Source organism: Lonchura striata, chromosome 6 (assembly GCF_046129695.1).
Source record: "Lonchura striata isolate bLonStr1 chromosome 6, bLonStr1.mat, whole genome shotgun sequence".
NCBI lineage: Eukaryota > Metazoa > Chordata > Aves > Passeriformes > Estrildidae > Lonchura > Lonchura striata.
Genome location: NC_134608.1, coordinates 36516316 through 36541662, shown reverse-complemented (window position 1 = coordinate 36541662; position 25347 = coordinate 36516316). Strand labels below are relative to the sequence as shown.

General features: G+C 39.5%; 1 protein-coding gene across 1 annotated transcript; it reads right to left on the bottom strand.

The window, feature by feature from the left end:
* Positions 1–652: 652 nt before the first annotated feature.
* On the bottom strand, positions 653–24767 carry LOC110472157 (cytosolic phospholipase A2 epsilon). The gene is made up of 20 exons (XM_031505017.2): positions 24509–24767; positions 22546–22618; positions 15083–15219; positions 14655–14786; positions 14253–14293; positions 13400–13442; positions 12771–12834; positions 11259–11419; positions 10952–11044; positions 10283–10320; positions 9463–9619; positions 8863–8999; positions 8194–8416; positions 6938–7052; positions 6117–6254; positions 5169–5276; positions 3887–4078; positions 3255–3421; positions 1678–1861; positions 653–888 (listed from the first exon to the last, which is right to left on the bottom strand). Exons 1-20 carry the CDS (start codon positions 24533–24535, stop codon positions 653–655), a joined length of 2466 nt encoding a protein of 821 aa, XP_031360877.2. The 5' UTR covers positions 24536–24767.
* Between the last annotated feature and the right edge of the window lie 580 nt (positions 24768–25347).

Genomic DNA, 25347 nt, shown 5'->3' with positions numbered 1-25347 from the left:
GGAGATAACTGCAGAACATATATGTGATCTGGGACAGGACACAGTCTACTGTGAGGAAATAGCAGTAGTCCTTCAAAACAAATTTTTAAAGTTTGATTTAATTTCTCAGAATAGACGATCAAAGACCTAAATGGCCACTGATCCATATCTCTGTTGTCCAACACAAATTTGAAAAATTAACCATCCTTCATAAAATATTTATTTCACAACAATTCATGACCAAAAAGAAGCACCTGGGAAAAAACCCTTTAAAGCTAGAAGGCAATTTCATTCAGCTTATTAAAACTAAGTAAAATGTTTTAAATTTATATGGACAACCTTTGGTGTCTGAAGAGGGCTTTATGGTTTTACTATTAATAGTCCAATAAAATGCTAAAATATTTTGTGTATGAAAAATATTAGCAACTAGCCACCAAGAGTTTGCAGACAAGGAGAGCTAATGCTATTTCCCTATCACACACAGCTGAATCTTCATCTTTTGAACATCACAGTGAGATGGTATTAACAACAGAAACTGCTGAGTTTAATACCACAATTCTGGATAAGATTGAGAAGGTTACTTAGAAAGCTATGGCCCCTGTCAAAATAGTGAAGTATTTATCACATGTATGCTGTCTCAGTAAATGCTTAGTAAGGAACAGGGAAAAGCTGTTCAAGCAGAGGGCTGTGCCTGTGAGGGCTGGTTCAGGGCTTGTTTCTTCCGTGCCACAGCCATGCGCAAGGCCTGAAGAATCATGTTCTCATTGTTCATTATGTTGTAATTAGCCAGCTTCAGAAGCTTGTTGAAATCTTCTGTTTTCAGCGAGACCTCCCTGGTTGAGTATGGAGAGGAGAAACTGGAGATATCAACTTTGCCCTGTTCCATTTCAGCAGCAGTACGTAACATGCCTGTCAAGGGAAAAGAAGGAATGTGTTTGAATAGTCCCACAGAAATACCATACTTTGATAGGTCAATAATAACTTGGAGAGATCATAAATGCAATTACTATGAAGCTAAGTGCAGTGCTGTGATCTCTGAGACGTCTGGGCAAAGCCTATTGGAATAAAACAAGTGTCATTTCCTCTGCAATCAGCACCATCTACTGGCCAGCTCATGGCGCATCATTTTGTGTGGTCACCACCGCTCAAGGCTGACCAGAACACCAAAGGAATAAAGGTATGCGGGACAGGAGGAAGCAGAATATTAGTTGGCTTGGAAATAATTTTAAAAGGAAACTCTCCATCTCAAATACTAATCCATAAGGACACTTTATATATGATTGCTTTGATATTCCAGCATATTTAATGGCCTAAATAGAAGGCACCATGGCCCTTCACAGAACCATTCTATACTGTGATTCTCACCTAGATCGAAGTGTCATAAAACCACACATAATTTGAAAAATATACTTTGTTCTATTCACTAAAGTAAACTCTCAGAAATTACAAGAGATCAGTTTCCATTCCTCTAACTGAGGAACACATTTCTTCTATTTCCTGAATTCCACCAAGACACAAATAAAAATATGCACAAGATTTCATCAGATTTTGAAAACAGTTTGAATCATCCCATTTTGCAATCTATTCACTAGTTTGAACAAGCAAACAGAGGGAGGCTCTATTGGGTTGAGGGAAAAACACCCAGGGAGTGGGAATTTTTCTTGAGTCAATAAAGTTACCTGGGTACTGTTAACTTACCAGGTGCTACATATCTCTGAAAAGTGTCATTCACTAATGGAAAATAAAGCAGCAGAGGAGCTCCTGGGGTGTCTGCACCATCGAACATGTAGCACTCTTTCAGGTTATTCTCATCATCCGTCAGTCCAATGCAGGGAAATGGAATTTCCTGCTCTGCAAAGTATTTGCAAGCCTGTTCCAGGGGCTGGTCAACAGCAGCAGCACAAGGAATAGAAAAGATAGCAAAGATCAGACTGCTGCCAAAGCCCAGCAGTTCATGCAAAGTGACACAAAACAGACTGAGGGTCAGACAGCAGAAATAATGTGGACACCTGCAGCCCCAAAGACTGCTTTCCAGTTGCCTGAGGAACCATTTGGAAATAGTCTTCCAGGAAAATACCTAATATCAAGATGGCAAAGAGAGTTTAAACCTGTACATCTCTAAAATGAGAATATAATGTAGAAACAGAACAGATAAATTAAAATCATGTTATAGACCATTAATTAAATGAGAACTGAGTGAGATAAAATGTGGCTCTTAGCAAAACTAAATTTGCAGTCTAATACAGTAGGATTCTCAGTCCCATTATCTATTTATATAGCAGGATAATTTGTGAGTTGACCTCAGTAAACTTTAGCAGGTTTTTAAGACCAATATACCCATATCTATAACTTTGAATTTTAGAAATAACATGAGATTTTCAAATAACATGCTCTAGGTTTCAAAATACAGCACTACATTCATCAGAAAACCCAATTGTGGTGACCAACTTTGTTAAAATATCTAACAAAAGAGTACCACCTCATTTTGAATTATATCCAAAAGATTTCAGACTACAAGAAAGATATATAGTTTAAGATATCATTTCCGCTGCAGCACAAATACAAGTATTTTTCATGTGAAATTGCATCATTGAAATGTCTTCCCTTGAAAAACTGACAGAGCCTTAACCACTGAACTTTGTGCTTTTTGGTGTGTCCCTCAGGGACAGGTTTCCAATTACAAGTCTGGTTTATATTTTGAAGTCTAAAACTGTCTATTTATGTGGTAAATACTACTTTCAAAATGTATAGAACCATCTTAACCAAATTAGATACCTGCAGGAGCAGTAAATGCATTTGATACCTCACTTCAAGTCCACTATTTAGGGAGAAAAAATGCATTTATTAAAAGAGATAAAAATAGATATGAAGAAACCTATTTCTCATTAGGCTGTTCTTCCTAGAAAATCAACATTAAAATAATTTTTAAAGCATACATTTATAAGCAAAATGCAGATTGAATCACAAAAGTTTCCCAATGATATTTGTGCTGTTAAATATTATATATAAGACTATAATAGACATTGTAGCTAGACTTTCTTAACTTCACTTTGTCTGTCTGTATTTTACTGGTGAAGAACTTAGGGATATTTCAAAAGTAATTTGAGAAAAATGCACATATTTTCCTCTCTAGAAATTTCCATTCTTCTTCTAAGGTTTGAAAACAGCATGTTACTAAATTCCATTAAGTTCCATGCTTCACGACACCTGTTTTAAAGTAGTGGAAAGCAAAGCGAAAGCTGTTGGGAAAGAAAATCATTTTTGAGACTTCTTACCAATGTCTGTGATCCACCTGTGTAATTTAAGTGTATGATGACATCCACTTTCCGCTCTGGTCTCATAACGGGTGGGTAACTGGTTTCAAAGAAGAAAGCTGCATCCACCAGCTCCAGGTGTTCTGAGTTGCCTCTCAGGTCATTGGGAGAGGTGTCTAGCAAGGTGTCTAAAGAGTGGAAGATTCAGAGCTATTAGCAAACTGCAAAAAGACATATGTCAAGTTAGAAGGCAAAAGGAAGGTGAGCTTCCCTCCCATCCAGGAATTTCCCTTTGCTTTAGGGTAGGTATCATACAGAAATCCTAAAGATCCTTCAGCTCGTCTACTCACATTTTGTTGTATTTCTAAACCCATGAACTGCACCTAAACTTACACAGATGTTGCATTATATGCAGGGCCCCACCCTAGCAATTTTTATTCCTGTGAGAACTTTGAGTACCCAACAGCTAAATAATTGAACTTTGTCTTACTGAAAAGTGTGAGGAGATCCTTCATTCTCCCTCCTCTCAGTGAGCATGAACAGGTAACCACAAAACCCACACAGTTCTCTTCAGGACATGCAAACATCCCTCGCTAATTCCCAGCTCCTGTGCCTGCCCCAAGGAGATACATAGGCAGGAGAGCCATCCACACCTTTCCATTTTGTGAAATGTTCATCCTGGATGTACTCGTTGTGCATCTGGAAGCCCCTTAGGAAGTTGTGGTACTTGGAGACAGCAGGGCGATCCGTCAGGATGTCCCGGAGCGTTGTGGAGAGGCCGCTCGTAGGAGTGAAAACGCATGTAGCCATCTCATACGGCTTCTCAGGCAGGTCTGGTTGTTCCTCTGGAGAGATACAACATAATTGGCATGAAATTTAATTATAACCAGAATTAAACAGAGGCAAGACACAAAGAGGAACAATGGTCAATGGGTCTTCTATAATCGTGTTGACAGCTCAGCATTGCATTGTTTTCCTTATGATCTGCTGTGAGATCCAGTTAATTTCACGACAAAAGTATAAACTCATGTTTTCTAAACTCTGTTGGTTACCCATGATGAAAAGAATATTTTTCTCATAAAACAGCATGATTTTGATACACACTGAAGTAATTCACTTTTCCAAGCAAACACCAAACAGGGAAAATAATTTTGCTATTACATTTTAAGGAATTACTGCTTTTAGATTCCATGTAGGTTAAATATTACATTTAAAGCTGATTTTGAAAACCAAAGAAAAATTTCAGCATTTTACTTTCAAATTAAATACTTTACTTTTAAAAAGCTAGGTTGGTTCAGTTGTGGACACCTGAATTCCACAAATCTTGCAAATTATTTATATAAACTCTAACATAAGACTTTGGGGTTTTTTTATGAAAATACAGTTCACAGAAATGTGGCCCAAGTCTGTTTACTGGTTTTGCTTGAATTTTGCTATGAAGATGCTCATGAGTATTTCCAAGGAATGGTCTTTCAGTATGGAGCTGCTTTTCTAAGCTGGTAAAAGCTCCAACACATTGACCTTGTTTGACACCTACTAAGTTTCAATTTAGCCAGATTTTGAGGGAGGGATGTTCTATGCAGGGGAAGGAGTATTGAAACAAACAATCAAGCTTTTCCTGGCTAACAAATAGATGACATGAGCCTTTGGCACAAGTATTTCCCTGCCTTTTAAGGACAACTCTTCAGACCACCATATGTGTCCATCCCTATCTCCTTTATATCAAGGCCTGTCTGATGGTGCCTTTCCTTCTTGTCACAGTCTCACTGTTTAAGCAAAGCACTGACTATTCAGTAAAATCAAATAACTTCATTTTTCTGGTATGTCCCATACCCAGAGACTGAGACAAACAGGATGACAGAAAAGCTCAACAAATGGGAAATGTGAGTGCAGTTACCATAGCAGAGAGGTCTGCAAGAAGGTATTTTCATTTACCTATTTTGGTCACTTTGTCTTGGGTCCACCTGTTCCAGAAGTCTTCTGAATTGTCAGCTGCATGCCAGGCATCCAAGAGATTTTTGGAGAAGATACTACTCCACATTCCTAGAAAGTGGGAGAGGTATAATAAGCAATGCAGACGTAAACACAAGTTCTTTTAAAGCTGCCTTCTGCTCCTTTCCCAACTCTTCTCTAACTTGTTCAAATTTATATCCAATTTTTGCATGAGCTCAGACATCTATTTCAGTAGTAGACTCCAAAGACAAACCTATCTAGGCAAACTTATTTCAGAAAAAAATTCCAAGTCTTTTCCCTCTCACCATGTTTTACCTGGAACATTTTTTTTTTAAATTTTGTAGTCAGTTTTCATATTTCTATTTTCATTTCCTTTTTCCAATAAATATTTTCAGCCAGCTCCTTCTCTGATTCTCCTCTTTCTCACTCCACTGATTTCTTTTCAATATTTTATTTGGCTTCCAGAGAGTATCATTGATTTCCAGCTTTGAAAAGTTTTTGCAAGGTACAGGAAATAATGATGCCTCAAAAGCACTCACAAAGGTACATGACAACTTATTTGCCATTTTAGTTTATTTTTATCTTAGACCAAATGATAAAACCACCTTTGCTGGCAAGGGCAGTTGAATGAGTCTCAGGATACATAGAATCATAGAATATCCTGGGTTTGAAGAGATATGCAAGGATCATCAAGCCAACTCCTATCCTTGCCCAGGACAACTCCAAGAATCACATCTTGTGCCTGAAAACATTGTCCAAACTCTTTTTGAGCTCAGGCAGGCTTCGTGCTGTAACCACTTCCCTGGGGAGCATGTCAGCTGACTCACTCTGTGCCTCTGCTGCCTCATGCTAACAGGTTCCTGGGCACAAATTCCTGAATCATTAATGTTTCTATTAAAATCTTGTCACTCCCCCAGGTTGCTGAGTTACCTTGCATGAAGCAGATTCGTGACTCAGGGAGTTTCTTCATCAGGCGACCCATGAAGAACTCGCTGCCAAAATCCTCCGCACGAATGAAGGCGCCATATTTCAGGAAGCCCACCTCGTATGGTGTGAACTCCACCCACTCTGCCAACACATGCACCAAGGTTAGCTTTACTATAGAAAACAGCCCAGTTGCCAGGTTTGGAATAAGCCTCTCAGACATTGGCTCTCACAAGAAAACTGGCTTAGCATGTGTCCTGAGCAAACCCTGTCAACAGCCACTGCTGAACCAGCTATCACACTGTCCCCAGGTTTGTGAAAGAACTATGTCAGGGCTGGAGAAAATTCAAATTCTTCTTTTTATTTAGTGTGTGCAAAGTTTTCTCATGGAAGGTGGACTAGAACTCGCATTGACTTCTATTGCCTTTAGCCAGCTATGAGAAACAGAGTAACAGAATGGTTTGGATGGGAAGGGACTTTAAAGATCATCTAGTTCCCATCATGGACCAAAACATATACTCAGCAAACTCAAAGCTCTAGTGAATCACTGTCTTGAAGAATTCATATAATTTCTGAGACTTTGTCACAGAATTATGTTGTGTTATTAGTCTTAAGTTAATACCTGAAAATACACATGCCAAGAGAGCTTACAAAATACTCAACTCTTGACGCATATCATGTGCCTGCTCAGTTACTCTTTATATTTGTGAACGCTGCTTTTCAGGGCTTGGAGTGAGAATTTAAAACAATTCATGATTGTTTACTGTATCCCCACAGTGTATCTCCCTGGGTGAAAATATAGCTCTTTTTCACAACTGAAACATTACCTCTGAAATCTTTGGTGGCAACTTTGTCCTTGACATTAAGGGCAAGGTAGATGGGCAGTGGGTTCTGACCTTGGTTCACTGCCTGACGTTGATCAGAAAGTCTGTGGTGGCTTTTCTGGATTTGAAAAAGAAAAAAAAAAAAAAGCAGAGTTAGCTTATAACTAGTTCCTTAAAAACATCAGCTTATAAAGACTAAGACATCATTTTCCTGAATTTGCTCCTAAATTTATTTCCATGTGCTTGATAACAGAGGACAAGAAAGCAGGAACAATTTCTGTTAAACTAACTGGCCATGTTCAGCTTTGAGTATACCATGACAGCAGTGAATAATTTCACATTCTGTTCTAGCTTTGTATGGTTAAATGTAATTTAGAATATACAGCATATCTGAGTAATTAAGAGTTCTTCAAGGCAGCATGTTAATGATCCATCTAATCAAGATTTCTTTTTTTAAATACTATATTGAAAGTTAAAATCCACAGAGGAAAAGTTCTTGAGCTGTACAATACTATCAACTTATACACAAAATAGAGGTTTTGAATATACTTCAGCCAAATTAAATTCTAACGAATTTTGCTATGTAGCACTTAGGCTGGAAACACTGTGTGAAATATGTTATGAAATGAGAGTATTTATCTGTTTTGTCTAGACAAAAATAAACCATGTTTACAGAATTTGGAAATAAAATAGCTTTTTTTCCAGCTATCATCTGCCTGGAGAAAGTTCAGAAAGTTTTTGCTTGTAACATTACAATAAAATTAGAAATTGAAGATCCTGAGAGATCAAATTCAAAGTAGCTGAAGGGCACCCACTGCAGCTAATATATCACATCAGCTCTGGATCTATATACTTGCTTATTACTAAGTCACAAACTGCTGAACATAATGGATACATCTGCAGTACATTTAAATTAAGAGTGCAGCTTGTGCAAACATTGCAGTAGAGGAGAGATAAATGCAAAGGGCCATAAAAAACACCTAAGGACCTTAAAAATTTCTTGCACAGCTGTAGTGTTAATCAGCATTTTGCTTACTTTAGAGCTAGTCTGAGCATTTCTGGTACATTCAATCACACTTCAGGTTCCAATAGTAGACATACTACTGTCTCCAAGTTATTAATGTAAATAAGTGGTGTTCTGCCTATGCACCAAGTACAGTGTTACTGACCAGGTGCCTCTTCCTAGGGCTCTAGTTTCTTGTAATGGTTGTAAATATTAAGTCAAGAACTTTATGAGAAAAAAGATATATAGACATTACCCCATCATTTAACATGGCTTCAATCATGAGCCCCCACAGATCAATAAAAGATGTTTTATGTCCTGCTTGGGTCCTTTGGCTCAGCTCTCTGTAATAATTCCTCAGACTTTTCAAGGAAAAAGCCCCCATCTTGCACTTGGCTGCTTGCTTCCGTGCTTCAATAATTACTTCCCCAAGATCTTTACGTGACCAATCAGCATCTTCATATAGCTTTGTCATTGTCCTGCAAACAGGAAACATGATGGAACAAGGAGAAATTAACAAGATGCTTTTGAAACTCAGAAACCCTGTAGTTTTGGATGCATATCATTTTATGTTTTAGTTACTCTTCTCTTTGAATTTACTTTGAGCAGAAATGAAATCTAAAGGCAGATAGGCAAAAATCACAATCTGAGATGCAACACAACAGCTGTCAATGTTGTTTCTGTCAAACAGTAAATAACAATAAAAGAATATTTTTCATAGGATTAAGGATGTTTACATTTCAAAAAAAGTCTCTTCTCTTGGTTAGGGATAGGTCATGATGCACAATAATTTTTTCATAGAAGACTCAGCCCAAAGATGGAAGCAATAACTCCATTAATCACCTTTACCCTTTCTGAATTCGAGAGAGAACAGAGGCTTTTCTTAACACAGCAAGATCCAAACAGTATAAAAATGACTTCTCACCATGTTGTGCCAGATGAACCACTAATGTATGAAACACAATCCAGAACACGCAACTTTTGGAGACCCAAAATGCTGCCATACATGGCAGTGAGTGCTCTTATGCCACACCCTGCTGTTGTCACAGCCACTATAGGCACCTGTTTGACACAAAAAAGAGCAGAAAGCATAGATAAAAGAGTGGCATTAAGGCACAGATAATGTCAAAATATTACAGAAATGCAAAAGCAGCATCCAGACACTAGTAAGATGAAACACAGAAACTAAGAGATGAAGAAACATTTTTCTATATGTATATCCCAGTGGAACATACTAGGTCTTGGCACTTCAGACAGGATTTTTAAGAAACAAAGACCAAATTATTGGTTTGAAATGCCTTCAAATAATTCACTTGTAAGCTGAATGAAAACACAGATTTTTCTCATCTAAATAAGACAGTTGAACTCTCCAGCTGAGATCACACTGGTGGCAAAGTGCCCTGGAGGATGAGCTGATGTTAATACTCACTCCTTATCCAGATGGAGGTAAAAAAATCATCCCTCATCTCCAGGCTTGAGGGAAAAGAGAGAGAAAAATCCCCCAAAAGTGCCCTTAACTAGTTACCTCATGCTCTTGCAGATCTTCCTCCAGATGAAGAACATCCTTTAGTGCAGCAGCAACTACCTTCCTTCGGTTTTGCAGGAAATTCTGTTCATCTGTGCAGAGGTCAAACCCCAGGCGGGCATCAAGGTTTCTTGGTCTGAAACACAGACCCTGAGTCCTGAGACCAGGACACAGGTATTGTTGTACTATTAGTCGCTGTGGACAGCTCCAGCTGTGCTTGTGTGTGTTTACAGACAGGTTTGTAGACAGTATAATAAATGGGGAAAAAACAACACCACAGACAGGCCTCTGCTAATTTCTGTAGCTGGAAATGAGAATGCAAATAGGAAGGCAGAGCAAATCATGACACACTGTCCATTATTGTATCTACTACAGACTTCTGATTTTATTTGCTCATATAATTAATTTTTAAAGTTTCAGTAGTGCTGCCATGCATCCTGTAACTAGATAACCACTGTCAACAGGCACTGCAGCTGTGAGATTAGGGAAACAGCTACTTATACCTTGAAGCTATTTTGTTTGTATAATTAAGAAATGTGATTTCTTTGTGGAGCTGCCTTCTCAATTTCTGTTCATAACAGTGCACACAAATCATGACCTGTTGCTGAGATGCACTAGCAGCTTGGAAATTTGCAGGACAGGGGACCCATGATTTAATATGCCATCAATTAAAAAGGAGAACCTCACAAATAAAATCCTACAACCCATAATGAACTCACATATCTGCTCCCATCTGAGCCTGCATTAACCCCTGCTGATTTCAAATGAGCTGTGTGTAGGAGCAGATGCCTCACAGTTACAGAATCAGGTCCTCACTTACCATTCATTTGCCTTTGTGTACAAGTCAATTGTCCTGTCCTGAAAATTGCAATACAAACAGTGTAAGCATGCTGAGGTTGTTACTCCTGCACCTCCCTCCCCCACTCCATCTAGGGCCTGAGTTTCACTATCTTTGAATTCAGCAATGTGGCTGGATAATCTGGGCAGCAATGATCTGGACTGGGAGAGACCTTCACAAGTTCCAGCACAGTCTGGGTTGAATAAAAGTAAGCCATTCACCCAAGTTAGATGGGCTTAGGGCCCCTCAGCTTCTCATAGTTTAACATTTATTATTTGGGAAGGTTATTGAAAGTTGGGCATCTAAACCATATCTACTTTATCTTCTACTTCAGGCATTTGCTTTGCAAATATAAGTCCTAATTGTCATACTGTTAGGGTGCATACTATGTTGATGAACAGACATATTTGATATGTCCTGAGGAAGCTAGTTTAAACTCAGAACAGGGTTTCACAGGGCATGCCTGGATCCACTGGAAAACAAAAGAAAAAGTAACTATTGTATAGTTGCAGAGCAACTGTCATTCATATCTTACGCCACAGCGTAAATGTCTCATATTTGACAAGAACTGAATCACTAGCTCTAAGACTAATCATCCACCGTACTGAATGCCTGTTGAGCTGTTTTCTGTTAAGAAAGACTTGTTCTCACCTCTCCTATTGCTATTTTCTCTTGTATAGGAAGCGAGTTCAGAGGTATAGTCACAGATTCGTTCATATCCCTTTCATTTTGACTTGATATAGACTGGAAAAAGGGGTAAGACAAAAAATAAACAAGTTACCAATTCTACAGAAAAAAAATAAAAGGAGAGAAAAAAGGTAAAAGCAGTCTCCCCTGTCTCGCATACATGCACTAACCAATTCCCGGCACACACAGATCTGCACACACAGATCTGCACACACACTCAGGTCTTAGAGGTCCCCAGTGGAAGAGCTACGTGTTAGTGGTGCTCACATACCCTGCTGAGCCGCCTGCGCCGCGGCAGAGCCACAGTGAGCGCTGACTGGTTGTACTTGATGTAGTGGAACCTGGCCGGGGACGTCGGGCACAGGCAGGAGCTCAGCGTGTGCAGCTGGGTTCCTTCATACGACCCGTCCACAGTTAGTGCAAACTTTCTCTCTGAAACAAAGGTGTTCAAACTTAAGCTCTTAAAAAAATGTGGATAATTTGTTTACACAGTAATGTAATATGTTTTCCTGAAGTAACAACATCAATTTGATACCCAAGTTATAGGAATAATAAATAGACTGATTTGTCTGAGGGTTTCAGTTTTAGAGATGGTGTACAGAACGTGTCATATATTGACTGTTGCTATAGCACCACTGCACTTAGAAATATACATGATGGCAGAGGCTGCAGCTCTGTTCATTAGGTGATGATTCACAGCCAATATTGGTTTGGGGGGACACTCTCTTCTGAAAGTCTGAAATGTGCAAAATACCTTATTATTACACCAGAATAATATTTGAGTATTACATACTGTCTTATTGCTGAGATACTTTGGAAATTTTGGAAATTTGGGAGAAACACTTTTGTATGAGACCACAATTCTCTTTGGTATCAGTTAAATCTCAGTCCCTCTATCATGCTTCTCTTTCCTTCAACCTGTAATATTTCTTTTGAAATATGTCTAGCACTTAAAAAATATTATCTGGTGGTTTTTTCCTTTCATGTAAAAAGCATCTGATATGTCTGTTGAAGTAATAAAATATGGCCTTTATGTTAGAAGATATCAACCCACAAGGTTCAAGGTGAAATATATTCTGTAAAGCTACACACTCCAAAGGTTATAGTCAGCCTTCAAATGAATTATCTCACTTAAACATTCTCAGTCACATCTGGCAAACTTTTTCTCTGAGCTCAACTGGATCATCCAGGTGCTTAAGCAGTGTGCTGGATTGGGGTCAACATGAGATGTCAGAAGAAGGTACTTTAAAAATTGCGTAGGAGGCACACAGTTCTGCAAGTAGGGGCTTGACATGGCAGCGATACGCTGCTTTAAGTGTGCAGCAAATGTCTTTGTGTCTTGTGTTTCACCCAGTGGCAAGTCTTATATGGTTGTACCTAAAGAAATTCTATGAAGTTAGGTGGTAAAAGAGGCCCAATTCTCATTCTGCCCATTACTCTGTCCCAGAATCCAGAGACTACAGGAGTTATCTTCAAGTTTAGGACCCAAAAAACCTCAGTTCCTTGCACAACTGCTTTGGAAATTTGTAAATATCTGACAAGACGTCACTGCAGAGGAAAATACTTTGTGGGGAAATTAGACTATGTGCTCATGTCACCAAATTCAGGAAAAATCTGTGTATTTTTTATCAACTACAACCACCTCCACAGGCCACTGGCATCAGTGAGATTTAGTCTTGCATCCTAATTAATTTTAAAAGCAGCATGCTCAAGTGTAAAATACTGAGTACTTCTGCCATTAAGTGGCAACCTGATTTGCTCCCTAAGTCAGTGAAAGGCTCACCCATAGTGTCCTTCCTCAGCCTCCCGTCGTTCACCTGCACATCCAAACAGGAAACCTCACGAGACTGTAAGAGACAACCAGGGCAAGAGACAAAGGTGTTCACTGTCAGCAGAGCTTGACCTCATCCACTGGACACATGCCCGCAGGGCCATGGGAGAGATGGTGCCAGCCTGTAAACCCACTACCAGGTCTAGGGAGATGGGATTGGACTTCCCCATGGGAAACAGCAGAATGCATAGAGATGAGGAAAGAGAAGGGATCTGCTCGCTCTGCCTGCAGGAGCGGCCCTGCAAGGGCCTGAGGGAGGATCAGCCACAGGAGAAGGCTCTCCAAACAGGGTGCCCAGATCTCCCCAGGTAGAGGGAGGGATGCCATACCCCTGAGCCCAGCTCACTTAAGGCAGAGGTGAGTGCTGGCAGCAGGTCAGTGTCTTCACCACATTAACCTCTCCCAGCACTAGTCACTAGCTGGGACCATGTGAATAAGCCAATGCCAGCACCAGCTTTAGGCTGTGTGTGTTGGTCTTGGTCAATGCCTCCATGCCACCACAATGGCCTGGTACCTTTAACACCAGCTTTGCAACAAGCATTCCTATACAGAAGGGGAAAGTATTATGAAATAAAAATTACCACTAGAACTCCATTAGTAATAATGTTTTCAGGAGGATCTGAACTGAAAGACAAAATGCAAAACAATCAATTCAAAACCAGGACACTCTTATTTTTCTTTTTTTATGACTCTTCTTTAAGCATTATTTCATTTTCTTTTAAAGATAAAGTCCATCTTTGGACAGGCAACATAGATAAACAGAATCAGAAATTCCACATGCATATTCAATCCAGTTTGCTTCTCACAGGTTAGAGTCTGAAATTTGCAACATTTGTGGACATCCAAACAGAGGAATTCCTCACTGTATTAGAGAGAATAATTTTCTGACACACTGAAGACAATTTACACAGAGATGGCATAATGACGCTGTTGGCCAAAATTGTTCAGTTCAAACCTGTAGTAGAATTAGAGCTAAAAAGCTGCTGAATTCATCCAACACGCCATAAAAAAAAAAGGGGGGGGGGGGAATTGTCATTTGTCTTAAAAATCACCAGCACTAGGACTGATCTACATGTTTTTCTCTCCATTAACCATACAGTCAGCAAAGAAACACAGAAAAAAACAGAGCAAACATCTAGAACCCCACAGTAAAGAACAAGAGGAGAAACTTAAATCTTCCTCCTATGTAGAATGTGCTTTTCAGCTTGATGAACAGCTGCCATCAGGGCAGCTTGCTTCTATGTGTGTCTGGATGCCCAGCGTAGATGCATGCCATGCACCATCATGCATTCTTTCCACATTAAACATTCTACCCAAAGTTACCTTCTGTTTTATGCAGATGTTGGCAGTGTTAGGGGACTCCAAGTGTGAACTGATTTGTAGCAGTACCCTTGTGTTTCCATTTTACCCCTCCAGCTATTTCATCTTACACACCTGCTCTCCATTGTGAATTCAACCTCCAACTCCTCTTTTCCCTGCAAAAGAAAATTAATTCAGTCACCACATCTTGGTCTCCTGGAGAGAGATATCCTACAGGAATCTATTCCCTTCAGGGGTCTCTATAAACCAGTTTCCACCTGTTGTTTCACATGCCACAAACCTAATTTTCTTCATGTTTTATCTGTTATACTTCTAGTATCACATACTCCTAGCATCTTCTCTACTAATTTAGCAGACTCCTAACGTAGACCTTGCAGGACACGTGGAATCCATACTGCAGGGCCTCTTGGTGGCTGCTCCCCCCTGCTCCCTCTTGGCATGCTCTCCACACAAGCAGGTGAGAACCTGACCACACCCTCTTTGCTTTGTCCTTGAATCCTTGAATTTTATTCATACCTGTGGATTCAGCTGGAAACTTAGCTGAATGTTTTCTCCAAGCTGGATTTTGGAGACATCAAAGAAAACAGTGAGGAGATGGTCATCTTCAGTTACTTTGTCCTCATCACAAACTTTAAGCTCCAGAATGTTCTGGGAAAAAAAAATAAATATGAAAGGTTTAACAAATGTAACATGCTACAAATATTTCATTTTAGGAGAAGAACCTTGGGGAAGAATGACAAAATGGAAATATTGCAGTTGCTCTCTGTGTATTCTATTGACTATGCAGGCAGATACACAGTCTTATCAAACCATCAAACCTAAATAAGTACAGTAAGAGTGTGAATACTTCACAAGGGATCTCAGAAGGACTTGCAGAGTTGAAGGACTATACAGTATGCTTGATATCTGCTAAGAATAGCTGTTGAAGGTGTCTGCACGCTTACCTTAACCTGGCTCTGAATCGTGAAGTGGAAGGTCTCATTCCATGTCGGATTCTTGCTGTTCTGGACAGTCTTGGTGCGGAAATGCTGCACTGAAGCTGTTGGCAGGCTCAGGCTCACATAGCAATCAGATTGACTTACTGTTGAAGACAAGGAAAGCAGGAAAGCAATGGTCCAATGCAACAATCTAGTCCCCTGTAAGGTGGGCATTTTTAAGCTCTGTACATAAAGCACTACACAGAATTCTGGCCTGGCACTAGCTAAGGTACCATCAAGCTGCTGCTAGAAAACCATCTTGCTTTACTATTGTAAAACACTGTCAGGGTGGCGTTCTTGAGAACTACTTTTTTACAAGTCCTGGGGGAAAAAAAATCAAAATACTCAACTGTGTTGCTGAAGAGCTATCCATACACATAGGGGCACATACAGATTGTGGCCTCACAGGGCTGGCCACCATGGACATTAGCAGCTGTGACAGGGGCTGCACATGGACAGAGCCCAGCTCCTACACACTGGACTTCCACATGTAAGCATGAACATGCCTTTATATGTCTAGAGTAGGTCTGGCTGTAAGTTCTGTCTTTTCTACTTTATGAGTATCCTTTCCTAGGACCTCTGGCTGCAGAGGAGGAAAGAGCTTGTTGCATTCAAGGTTCCCATGAAGACAAATTTCTGTCACAGAAGGCACATCTTCTACCAAGGCACATGATTTCAGTTTGCTTTCTTCCCTTATGAAAGTCACAAAAGGAAACAGCAACAGAGATTTTCAAGAAAATATAAGAAAAAAAATCTAAGAAAAGAAGATTTCTTAAGCAACAGGTATTGCTTAATGTCACTATTTTCACCTGCATCTTTGTGCCTCAGCCATAGTGACAAAGATATTTGCAATACTTCATGTACAGGTGGAAGCTTGTCTGTTCTTCACAGCATGGAGCAAGCTGACATTGCTTCTTTGTACAAAATTGTATTGCTCTGCTGTTTCCATTTGAGGCATGTACAGTTTGTAAATTTCACCCATTTATTTTAATGTTTCCAGATGTAGGGAAGACAGATTTAGTGTTTTTTTCTTTTCTCAACTGAAGTGGCCAGTTGTAAATTGTGACTTCCCACCTGAACTCCATGTAGGAGCTTTTAGTAGGAAGGAGTGGTTAGTAGCAGTCTGCAGAGCTTGCATCACAACAAGCACTTTTTTTCTGAGGTCAGAATAATCTACTGGCAAATATATTTGTCATCATTATTAGGAAATAAAAAAGTAAGCATGAATCACTAGAGTAACGATCTTGTGGACCCACACTCAAAAGTCAGGGATGGTCACCCTACAGAACATGATCTCTTAGTTAGGGATGACAACTTATGCAAGTGCCAAAGAATAGCATGGGGAGCATTGCCATAAATGCCAATCCCATTAGTAGAATTATTTCCTCTCTTTGTGATGCCACATACTCAAGCATTCCTGCCATCACACAGCAGACACACCTTCATCTGAATAGGCCTAAGTCTTGTCACACTTAGTTTTAGTGGCAGACTTGACTTTGGGAAACACAAAATAATTTATTTGACCCGTTATTGACTCCCCACGTGTAACTCAAGAATTAAAAAAATTGGCCTTTTTCTTCCCTTGATTTCTCTGAGGCTTAAGTAATCTTTTCTGTGTAAGTCTGAATGAAAGAAGAGTTCTTTGACTGAAGAAGAGTGATAAAATGGTTTTCATATATATTAAGCTATATGATTTCTTAAAAAAAAATTAAAATACATAGAAATCAGCTGAGCTTCTAACAATTCTAACAGCTCCAAAAATTCTATGTGTGTAAGGAAATGTCCTTACAAAAATCTTTTTTGGTTTTTGGGAAGCCCAGACTGATATTAGCACAGATTGCTATTGGCTCTTGTCACCACTAGGAGAAGGATCAGAAGAATCCAAATGGGAAAGTCTATGGGCGAACCAAAGTTTATTTTGTTGACATTTCCCAATTAGTAACACATGCTCTGACTTAGTAACACACGCTCTGACTTCATCTGTTGCAAAGAACACAGCAGTATTTTGAAACTCCATCAATTATTTTTTGTCTGTAAGCAGTCACTGTCTGCTACTGCACTGTATCATCCACCTTTGAGAAATAAGTACCTGTCAGATAGCAGAGCTGTGACTTCTCATTTAGATCTCTGACTTTCTCTGGGAGACTTCTGACAGCCACTAGACAAGCGTGCTTCCCTCTTCCCATCTGCAAAATGTGTTTGGTGATGCCCTTTGCACTTCAGAATTGTCCTCTGTAACCTAATTCCCTTTTGTTTTTAAATTATTTTCCAGATGTTAAGAGGGAGGCATTTAAAAGACCCAGGAACCTTTCTTACACATCTTGGATACCTCAGGCTGGTGTTCTGCCTGACCACTTCCAGGTGTAACCAGGTGTGTGAGAAATGGCACTCCACAGCCTATCCTGTGCCCTGCCTGGTGGGTCTCACTGCAATATCCCTCTGCCTTTGCATGCACACACACAAGGCTGGCACTGCCAGCCACATGTGAGCAAACCCCCACCACCCTGTAAGTCAGCCTAACCAACGCCCAACTACAGCAGCTAGGCTGTCACAGGACACACACAGCACAGCATCACACCAGTCACCTCTTTGGTCCCTCCCCTCCACCATGACATGGTAACAGCTGTCAAACATGCTTGGGATGGCAGCCATGGTATTCCTGTGGGGCAATATCCGGCCAAAAGCAGGTGTGGCAGCAGGTATTTATGAAACCACAGTCTCCTCGTCCAGTTATTACACTAAGTGTCTAATTATCTTCCAGGATAATAGCAGGCAGGACTGGATCTTAATTGTGCTTTACAATTAGGAAGCATTACAACAACATGACCCATTCTAAAAAACACCATAGCCACAGCCACATGCTGCATCCCAAACAGGAGGACACCTACACATCTGGATCGAGCTGAAATCTCACCTGCCTCATAGAGAGCTCAACTTTAAGCAGGGCTCAACCAAACGTTTTCATTTTAATTTCGTCTAATTTTTTTAATGTTAACAGCTGCAAGCTTCAGCCCACCTGTGATCTGGGCAGAAGCCTCAAACATCCTTCTCTTCATGGACTGCCTTTAGCTCCTCACTCTTTCTGAGAGGTAGATTTTTTTCATGATACTTAAAGTATAGTTTTTTCTCATTGTGCTGAAAAGACCTGAACCGAGAATGCAGTCTCAAACACTGTTTGCCCAGAGCATCTCCTTGACCTGGTCTCCCTGCACATGGATCCAGCCAAGTCACAAAATATAAGCTATCAACACCAGCTGAGAGGAACATTTTTCTTCTTTTTCTTCCATTTCATAGCTGAGTAGGTATCTGGCTGAGGGCAGAGGGACACTGCAGGACAAAATACTAGATAATTTATGTAATTGAAACTTTTAATGCTATCTTTTAAATAAGAATGCAGGCTACTTCTGTTGTCTTCTAGAAGGCAATTTATAGGCAGACTCTCAGAATTTGTTCTGTCCAAGGAGATCAGTTCCTGTCCCCAGGGAGCATTCAGTATTCATCTTCTAATAGGTAAACTTCAAGAAAAAGCTTTCATCTCCCACCCCCCCCCTTAAGTCTGGGTGGACACCCAACAAGTATCCCTAAAACTGTATTTATGTAATCTCATTTACATCCGTCTTTATAACACTCCTTTACTGAGATGTTGCTAAACAACCTTCCTTGTTTCTTTATCAGTCCACATCCTCTGATTTTATAATCATATTTCACGCAGCCACCTAGAACAATAGGCTGCTGGTGTGTAGTTGCAACTGTTTAAATGGTGAAGTAATAAATAACAATGAAATAATAACAACAGTGCAAGAACAGAACACCAGAGGAAGTCTGCATGTTCCTGCAATAAGTATTGTGGTGGAACACAGTTCCTCAAACAATAATGTATTTTACTGACTATTTTTTTTCCTGGATCTCAAGGGACTTTCACATTAATTGATCTCATATGTGGCAGAATTGCTACTGCAATTCTGTAAAAAAAGTTTTCGTGAAAATATAAAACATACTTAATCATTTTATAAAATATAATACCCAAATTTGTCTTATATAAAAAAATCCAAAACTTGAAGTTTCCAAAATTAAAAAACATAATATAAAAAAAATCTGTAAAAGGTTGAAAAATGTCATTTTCTTACTAAGAAAATGATGAAGAATATTTTTGACTCTATAGTGGTCAAGGTCCATTTAGCCAAGGGCCCACATCCATTGTTCACTGAGCAGTCTTGGGCATTTTCAGGAAGCAGAGAATGATGGCTTAAAATTTCTGAACTTAATATCCCCATAAAGTAGCCTGCTTTCACATTGTTTAACCCGTAACACTCTGCTTCCTTGCTTTTCTATTCGTTAATTCCACTTAAAGATTTCTCTGCAGCATCTTGGTTTTTAGTCCCTTTGTCCACTTTTTTTTTTGTGAAAGACCTTTGGTCTTATCAAGGATGGATATCATGCCTCACATTTATAAATGGGTGTCTAAGGAGAGTATAAGAGAGAAAACATCATTTAATGTACTCTCAGTATTTAAGATACAGAGTCTTCCTGAGCCTACTTTAACTGGAATTTTTTATTTTTTTTTTTCCTACGAACTTGTCCAGATTCTGCCTGCAACCTGCACAAACTTTGGCATTCATGATCTCCTGCTATGGGGAACTCCCAAGCAGTAAAAGCCATGTCCTTCTGTTTGTCCCAGGGATATAGTGGTTGACCAGTTGATCTTGAAATTTGCAAAATCTCAGGAGACAAAGCTGTGTACTTAAGGGTGGGTTGGATTGATGCACATGCAGCCTTACCCCATGAGGGAATCAGGATGCTTGTGGAGGACACACCCGAATCTGGGAACTGGCAAGCTATCACAAGTCCAGGAATATCAAGAGGCCCAATGGGCCTGATGAGCCTGTGGGTGTGTTCAGTGAGAAAGGGGAATGTGAAGAGCACAAACAAGGCACTAAATTTACATGTGTTATTAATGATATCAGATATACATTAGTACACAAGTGGAAATTTGTGTTATAAATTACACACTGAGAGATCAGTGGGAAGGGTGCACTAAAATGATTCAGGGTTTATAAAGCAGAAAAAAACTATTTAAATTATCTTAGTTAAAAATACTCCCTTATGCACTGAACTCCTATTTAAGGTCTTTTGCTATCTATTCCATAAGAGATGTTAGTGAAATTTTAAGATTCTCTTGTTATGGATCAATTTCCCATCTCTATTACTTGAAAAACAGAGCAGATAGACCAAAAATAGAGTTAACCTGCAGCACCAGGTTGGGAGACATTTTAAGCACTAGATGAGTATTTAACAAAGGGATTTGAAAACTCTACAGAAACCTAGTGCAAGTTTGGGCACAATTAGCAAGAGATAGAAGAAACCAATTTAAAACATCAAAAATCAGTAATGTGAATCAAAAATAGGTGACACAATCTTGTTCTATCTATAAAATTTTGCAAGAAAGAGAAAGTAATAAAAACAGGGCTGAGAAAAGGAAGAATGAGAAAAAAAACAGTGTTAGGAAAATGATCCAAGTCTACTTTGCTGATGATGGAGGATATGTGCCTCTGAGTTTGTAAGCCTATGTCATGCTAATCTCTAGAGAGCTGTAAAGATGACTGAATAAACTCCACAATAATCCCCTGGTTTTACACAAACCAGCAAAATTTTCTTTGCATTTTTTATCTCAAGACTCCTATTTTGTTGCTTCTCAGTGGAAATCCTATAAAGTTATGGACATTCAATTTGCACTAGCTTTACACTATCAGAAAAGCTAAGCAGAGGTTAAATTAATTTATTTAAACTTTTGAAATATTTTATATGATAAAAAGCCTGTCATTGAACTCTGTGACTTCTGAAAGTCTGGCTGCATAGAAAAATATGTCCTCAAACAGCTTAAAAGCAAATCTTTCTGATAAATACAACTGAAAATTTCCACACTCAGTAAAATTAAATGTTACAGGAAATAAGCAGATGTCAGTCAAAACTAGATTCAACATTTAAATATATAAGCAAGGCAGTGCTCCTTGACTGGTATGATTTTCTTTTCCTACACAATGAACATCCACAACAAATAAAGCATTCACCTTTTGCAAGTGTCTGTCCTGGGCTTGTTGTGCAAAATTTTTTCCCCTCCAAAATCACCTCTGTCAAACAAATTGCTCCTTTAGAAAGCTCTGTGGGGTGGTGGGACATGGCTTGGACTGGGAAGCAGAAAAGGCTGAGCATTTCACTCCCTGTCTCATGCCCTAGAAACTTTCTAGTATTGAATAAGACAGCATCAAAACATAATAAAACTCATCAAGAAAAAAAAAGCCTAAAGATGAAAATGAAAAGCATTGATCTAGATGAGAAAAAGGATGAGAGGAATTTTGATATGCTCATTGTTATACAGATATTTTAATAGAACACAATGATCTAGGGAAATATCTAAGGGTTGCAATTTTTCCACACCTCTTTTTTTCAGCTCAGTGTGCATGTTTGTACATTCAAATGGATTTTAGTTGTAGGAAGGGATTTCTCTCCAGACTATAACTGAGCTTCAAATATTCTTTCCATGCTGTACAAGTAATCTAGTGACAAGGTTTGTATAGATTATTCTTCCCCATACATTCATCAACAATAAAGCATCTTACTGCTCTAGACTAAAAATCAGTGAAAAACTCTTCTTCACATTCCTTTTGGTCTCCTGACAAGCTGTTGCAGAACTTGAAGCAAATAATGTTAGAAAGGTACAAAAATATCTTGTCCTGGATCTTTTTAAGTGAACAACTTCAGTTTGGCCCTGCTCATAGAAACTTTCTGCATTCAGATCTCTCTATGTGTATAAATGAACAGATGAAAGACAATCAGCCCTCTTCTCAGATAGGAGGAGGTGGTTTTCATTCAAGCCATTTTTATAATGTTTTGGAGCTCAGATATTTATGGACCATTAATAAATATTTGCATTACTGTAATTCCTGAACAGTTTGTAAAATAATTTAAGAATACAAAAAGCTGTGAGCCATGCCTATTGCTGAATGAAATTTGATAATCTGTAAGAGATGCCAAGTGTGCAGTCCTGAGCTTACATCAAATATTTTTGAGAGGCCCAGAGTTACATGGGGTGGACATTACTGTAAGAAGGAACAATGGAAAGAAAGTTGTTATTGCAATCTTTCCTGTGAATAAAAGAACATTTATTTGCCGATTCAGATCTGAAATATTTTATGCAATCTGTGCAAACATGTTCTGCATTACAACTGGTGGCTACCCTTCACTGCTATATGGACAAATATATAGGAAAAACAATGTCTTCTAACTGTGTTATCTCATCTTCAGCATAGCAGGATTATACATTTTCTATCTCTCTCCTTTTAAATATAGTCTGTAGTGTTTGTGACACTTGATATATTCAGAGTAGTTTTACAAGCACAAGGATGCTCCAGGGATATAGCAAAGATACTCACACAAGTCTGCTTTCCTGGCATTTTTCATCTGTATGATTTTTACAGTGAGCAAGTTGCATGGAGACGGTTCTGTCTGTTGAACAGCACACAAAATTCATGGGATGAGAATGCAAAAAGGAAGAACAGAAGCATAGTCAGAGATAGAATTGAACTAGTGTTTCAGTTCCAAACAACAAAAACATTTCTGAACTGAGGTTCCTTATTGTGCATTGACTTCTTCCCAGGTTTGTAGCCAGGTATGACCACAGAGCAGACCTCTGACGTCCTCTGTTTTCCATTCTGAGGACACTTGTGGTAAACCTTCAAGCTTGAGGTATCTGACTGTTACAACCCATTCTCACAGAAAGGTGTGATAAAGAACCTTGCTGTGTTATTAATATAGCTGACACACATCTTGGTCTGAGAAAACTCACAGGATGTCATATATATCCATTGTATTTCACAACAAACAGCAAACAATCTAGCAGGGCAGGAATTCGTAATGATATCAGGGTGTAATGATGCTGTGCATCAGTTGATTAATAGCTACATAACTATATTCTTATGTCTGATATAGAGCAGTGCTGGCTTTTAAATAAACGAGGCCCTGGAGAGGGCCTTCTAGAGACCTATCCCAAACTTCTCAGGAGGAGTGAGTGAAAGGCACAATTCTGTAGTTAATTGCCTCTCTGTGAATAATTCAGCTCACTCAATCTTCCTTAAAGCAAAGCTCTGATGAATGTATCAAAGGAAATATTTGCAGCTTCCTAGTACTTAAAGGGGGCTTATAAACAAGAGGGAGAGTGACTTTTTACACAGCTGGATGACAAGGAGTGGTTTTAAACTAAAAAAGAAGAGATTCAAATCAGATATTAGAAAGAAATTCTTTACTCAAAGGGTGCTGAGGCACTGGAACACGCTGCCTAGAGGAGTTGTGGGTGCCCCATCCCTGGAAGTGGTTCAAGGCCAGGTTGGACGGGGTCTTGAGCAACCTGGGATAGTGGGTGATATCCCTGCTTCTGGGGATGGAGTTGGAGCTGGATGATTTTTAAGATTCCTTCCAACCCAAGCCTTTTTATGATTTTGGAAAACCACCTAAATCTAAAAGTGGTTACCAAAGGACATTTAAGAAACTTGTGAGGAAACAGCTTTGATTTAGTCATCCTCTCATCTTAAACAAGGATAGAAAAAATGTGATAATTAATATGTAGGGACTGAAATTGAGGTACTTTTTTCTCTAGATAATTGTCCTTCTTAAAGGAATAAATGGAGGGAAAATTGCACACTTAATGCTCTAAATTACAAAAAAAACCAAACCAATCAACAAATAAAAAAAAATCCAAAAACCCCAACCAAATAACAACAAAACCCCATCAAAAATCCCACCAACAATGGAAACACCAGCCCCAAAAATCCTCCAACAAAACCACACCAAAAACCAAGAGGAGAGAGCAAAATTGAGTAGTGATGCATCAAGCACATGTAAGAGACAGTTTATGCACACTACCTACAGAGCAGGGAGTATCACTGCAACAAATACATAGATCAGTATATATAACAGTACATTACCATTCATTCCCTTATGCCCCAAAACTGCCACCATTTTTGCATGCTATCTTTAACATCCCACATAATATTAGTTTCCTTACTTTCCCTACGCATTCATTGACATGAATGATAACTCCTTATTTTTCCTCAGTGTGTTGTTTTGCCTTGCCCAGTTGGGTGGAAGCAAAAAGGTATCTTCTCTTATAAACTGGGAATTTTCAAAATACTAAATTATTACACCAATAAATTTTTTACATTCTGGAGGCCAAAACACAAAGTAGTCACAAAACCCAGTCAGAAAGGAACCCTGCTTTGCTCAGGACAGTTCTCAGAGCTGAAGATAGAAGAGGTGAACCATCCCCTCCTGGAGCAGGTCCCCTCTGCCCCAGGGCAGCCCGCTCAGCTCGTTGCAGAGCCTCCTCTTGCCTTTTCTCACCTGGCTCTTGCTGTAGAACAGCCCCATGGTGGTCCTTTCCCCGTCTGAGCCAGGTGTGAAACGTGCTAGTGGATGTGTCCGAAGGCGTCTCAGGCAGGCAGCTCCGTGCGCTTTAAGCGGCCAGGCGCCGGCAGGCAGGAGTGTGAGCGCCTGACTCAGCGCAGCCTCACCCCGCCACCAGCACCTGAGCAATCCCAGCTCCTCCTCCTCTTCCTCCTCCTCTCTGCCCGCCAGCTGAGTGCGCACCTGCACCGAAGCACCTGGCTCCGGCACTGCAGAAGGAGGGTCTCTGCGGAGTTACAGGGAGATGAAGACTGAAAAGTGATTTTTCCCCTTCATGGTTATAGGCACTGAACAAATGCTTTACTCTTTTAAGCATCCTCATCACTTTTTGAGGAGGCCACAATGATCTTGCCCACAGGTGAGCTGTCAACCTGCAGTCACGTGTGTGGAAGTGACTGGCAGCAGCCAGGGACCATCTGTCCAGGACTTCTTTGGCCAAGGGCATACAAATAGACCAATGTGCATACAAAAAAAAAGCCTTTTAGTAGCTTTCATTGCTTTTTTGTAGTTTTTCATTGTGTTCTTTGCTTAAAGACACAACTGAAAAAAATTTCGTCATATCCATCTCACCTTCCATTTTGCTCTGTTCAAGTAGCAAATTGTCTTTCAGCTAAGCAGATATTTCAGTGACAAATATTGTATGAAACAATTCCCAAATCACCTGTGCAACCTGTGTTTCCCTTGTAAAGAAAAAGCTTTAAAAGCTCACTTATTTTCTCAAAAATTTTGTTACTTTGTGCATCTGAATTAATATGTTCCTGTGAGCAACCTCTAAG